The sequence below is a fragment of the Octopus bimaculoides genome, chromosome 17, assembly GCF_001194135.2.
Source record: "Octopus bimaculoides isolate UCB-OBI-ISO-001 chromosome 17, ASM119413v2, whole genome shotgun sequence".
Lineage (NCBI taxonomy): Eukaryota > Metazoa > Mollusca > Cephalopoda > Octopoda > Octopodidae > Octopus > Octopus bimaculoides.
The window spans coordinates 27,180,991-27,184,342 of record NC_068997.1 but is presented as its reverse complement, the minus strand read 5'-3'; the positions used below and the strand labels follow the sequence as shown (position 1 = coordinate 27,184,342).

At 40.0% G+C, this 3,352-nt stretch overlaps 1 protein-coding gene across 1 annotated transcript in view; it reads right to left on the bottom strand.

Annotated features, from left to right (window-relative positions):
- LOC106878466 (pre-mRNA-splicing factor ATP-dependent RNA helicase PRP16) overlaps positions 1-3,352 on the bottom strand; it is a 70,456-nt gene that overhangs the window by 12,141 nt on the left and 54,963 nt on the right. The window contains exons 23-24 of the mRNA XM_052974133.1: positions 1,355-1,480; positions 235-330 (exon numbers count right to left, since the gene is read on the bottom strand). Coding sequence (XP_052830093.1) covers positions 235-330; positions 1,355-1,480 — 222 coding nt within the window. The remainder of the gene's footprint in view (positions 1-234; positions 331-1,354; positions 1,481-3,352) is intronic.

Sequence of the window (3,352 nt, the reverse complement as noted above, 5' to 3'; positions counted from 1 at the left end):
TATATATATATATATATCACTGAGATTTCAACCTCTTTGGATTTAATCCAGTTGCAAACAGGCCTACCTGGGAAACCCGAGGTGGACCATGTCAAGATTAGTTCATACAGGTGCACCCAAAACAAGGACCAAAGCTAAGATTGTCAAAATCTAAATTATCTCTGCACAGATTTGGTGGAGGTTAGTAAGGCATTATAGGAAGATTAGTGAAGTAACGACAGAAATTCGACTGACCTGTCTTGACTTTGTCGAGTCCTTAATTGTATAAAACATTGGTCCCATCTCTGCTAGCCACTGACCATCCACAGCAGTTACACATTGCATGTATTCCTGTAATAAAAGAAACAGATAAGGTTAATACCAAGTGGTGGTGGTGGTGGTGGTGGTGGTGGTAAGTGCTGTTGGTGGCAATGGTTGTGAGTGGCATTGGTTGTGGTGATGGTGATTGTGATAGTGATGGTAGTTATCATTGTGGCTATGGTGGAAGTGATGGCGACAAGAATGGTGGCGGTGGTGGTGGAGAACAGTGGTAGTAATGATGGTTGTTATGGTAGAAGTGGGAGTAGTGGTTGACGATGGTGGTACTGGTGGTGATAGTGTTAGTGGTAGAGATGGTGGTGAGATAATGCATGATTAATTGAAAACAATATTAATAAATAAGTATTACATTTAACAGAGTAATCTGAATGCTAAAGGGTTAATTCAAAACTGTAAAAAAATAACACTGTGCAATATGACTTTTGTCCGTGGGTAGCAACTGTTATTTCCTATTTGCTTACCCCTAGAAAATATTGAAAGAATGGCTAATATTTCCTTCAAACTTTGCTTTTGTTACATTTACTCAAACCCCAAAGAATCCCTCTCAATATATGGCTATGGTGCTCCTCCAACTACTCCTGCTCATATCATCAGCCACCAAGGGACATACTCAAGTGGTTGTGGTTAAACAACTGACAGGCAAATCTGTGGTATTGAGCAGAATATTTGCTATAATGATATTTCTGCTTCAGCAACTCAGTGCTGAATCTGTTTGAAATGTAATGGAAAAATAGGTCAGTTTCAAAACATCGGTGTCTCAGGTTACAAAAGCAAAGTCTGAAGGGAACAGTAGTCATTTTGTTTGATTTCTAGATAGAAGCAAATAGGAAATAACACTTACTGACCAAAGGCAAAAAAAAATCTTAATTTTGTTATACAGAGTAATCCGAATGCTTTCTTACTTGGACCCTTTCTTACAAGTAAGCTTTGGCAAGGGTGACCAGTCAGGGAGAAAAATAACTCAACAAATAAAATACAATGCAATGAAATAAATTAACAAAGTTTGTTCAAGAGTGTCAGCATGTGAATATTTTACCTTGGATGTCATAACCAATTCATGGTAGACAATATAGTCAGGATTGTAGCCCATGCCAAAGAGGGCACTGGTAGGGTGTAAGTGACATGGCATCCCCGTTCGGCAGTTAACATATTCTCCAATGCCCTGAAGCAACAAAAATAATTGGTAAATATCATTGATATAATGAATGTAAAACATAAAGTATGAAATGTAAAATATTGGGTCATCCCATAAATAATGCGGTACAGCAGCTCAGAAAACTCACACTGATTGTTCTGATAAGAAAAGAACTCCTTAAGCCTCCATTCATCTTCCCACATGGCCTCAGACTCAACATAGAGGCCTACATCAAGTGCCTGGAGGAGATAGTGCTGCCCTGGGTCAAGAGGGTGGCTACTGGAAGACCCTATATCTGGCATCTGGACTCTGCACCATGCTACACAAGCAGGAGAACCTAGTCATGGCTGTCAGACAATTTCTGCCACCACATCACCCCTAACATCTGGCCACCCAACTCCCCAGACTGCAACCTCCTCGGTTGTTATGGGTGGAGCGTAGTTGAGTGAGAGACCAACAAAACACTTTGCAACACCAAAGATGAACTGAAGGCAAGGATTATGGCAGTATTCACCAACTTAAACAAGGAGACCATCCAGAAGAGTTGCAGGAGATTCCAAAATTGTCTGGAGACCATGGTTGAAGCCAAAGACGATTTTATTGAATAAATTTACTCTTTAGTATTTCAAGATATTTTAATGTAATTTTGGTAAATATATCTGTTAAAATGAGGTGCCAGTGTTATTCTCATTTTTCCATAATTTAGATGACAGTTTATTCACCGCCCCCTGTACACTGCCAAATCTCGCTGAACAGGTTCCCTAATGACCCTACATGAATGAAAGGAACTGTCATGTAAACACCTGACCTGGGTTGTTTTTATTGTTGTTGGTGGTGGTGGTGAAGGTGATGGTAGTGTTTTTTAATCCTAGGTTGACCTCCCAATCAAGCAGATCTGTAGTAAAAGCATTCCAACAGTGGCAACTGCCAACTCTTCCCCCAACCCATGTATAGTGTGCCCTTCCCATTTTAAAAGACTGTAGAGGGAGATTTGGCAGCAAATTCCTGTAGGTCATACAACCCCATGGAAGTAGGGTGTAATCTGAGAAAGAGTCAACTGCTCCTTCTTGTGGATCAACCAACTACTTAGTGGCTTTTCCTAGTTTCCTAGTGAAGACGTTCTTACTATGACAGGGTTGAATTTAGGGTTCCAGCACACTCCTTACTTTGAAATGTATCTCTACTGCAATGTTGAGTAACTCAGTCTTATATTACAGATTTGGTGAAGATGTCTTGGGAAAGAAGAAGGTGGGGAACACAAAGGGGTTTTGTTGAGAATCCCCATCAAACATAGTGGTTGATCCCAACCTTCTGGGTTTAATTCTTGCGTGGATAAAATTTGCTCTGTTGTTTGTCTACGCTTGTAGGGTGGTTACCATGACAATTAGTTGCCACAGTAACTGGTAACCATGGCAACAGGTAACCACATCAGATTACCACAATAACAAATAGTGACCATAACAACGACCATAGTAACAAGTAGCCACAACAACTAGTAAGAAGTGATAACCATGGCAACAGGTAACCATAGCAACCAATAAGGTGACTATGATAATTGACAATGAGGGAAACAGGTAACCATAACAAACGGTGATCATGGCAACAGGTAATCACAACAACTGGTATCCATGGTAACGGGAATGAAGGCATAAGAAGAAAATAGTCTTATGGTTCAACCAGCACAAGTAAGAAGACCCACAGCACAATTTTCTATAGAATGATTTGAACTTTCAGCATATAGACTTAGCCTTTCACCTATTTTCCATATGCAGAGAGGTGTGGGGGGGGGCGGTGACGAGTGTTTTTATGGTTTGAAGACAGGTTAGAAACCAAGAGAAAAACAAATTATGTTTATGATAACAAAAACAGTGTGCAATAACCACAAATTAAAGAAAAGAA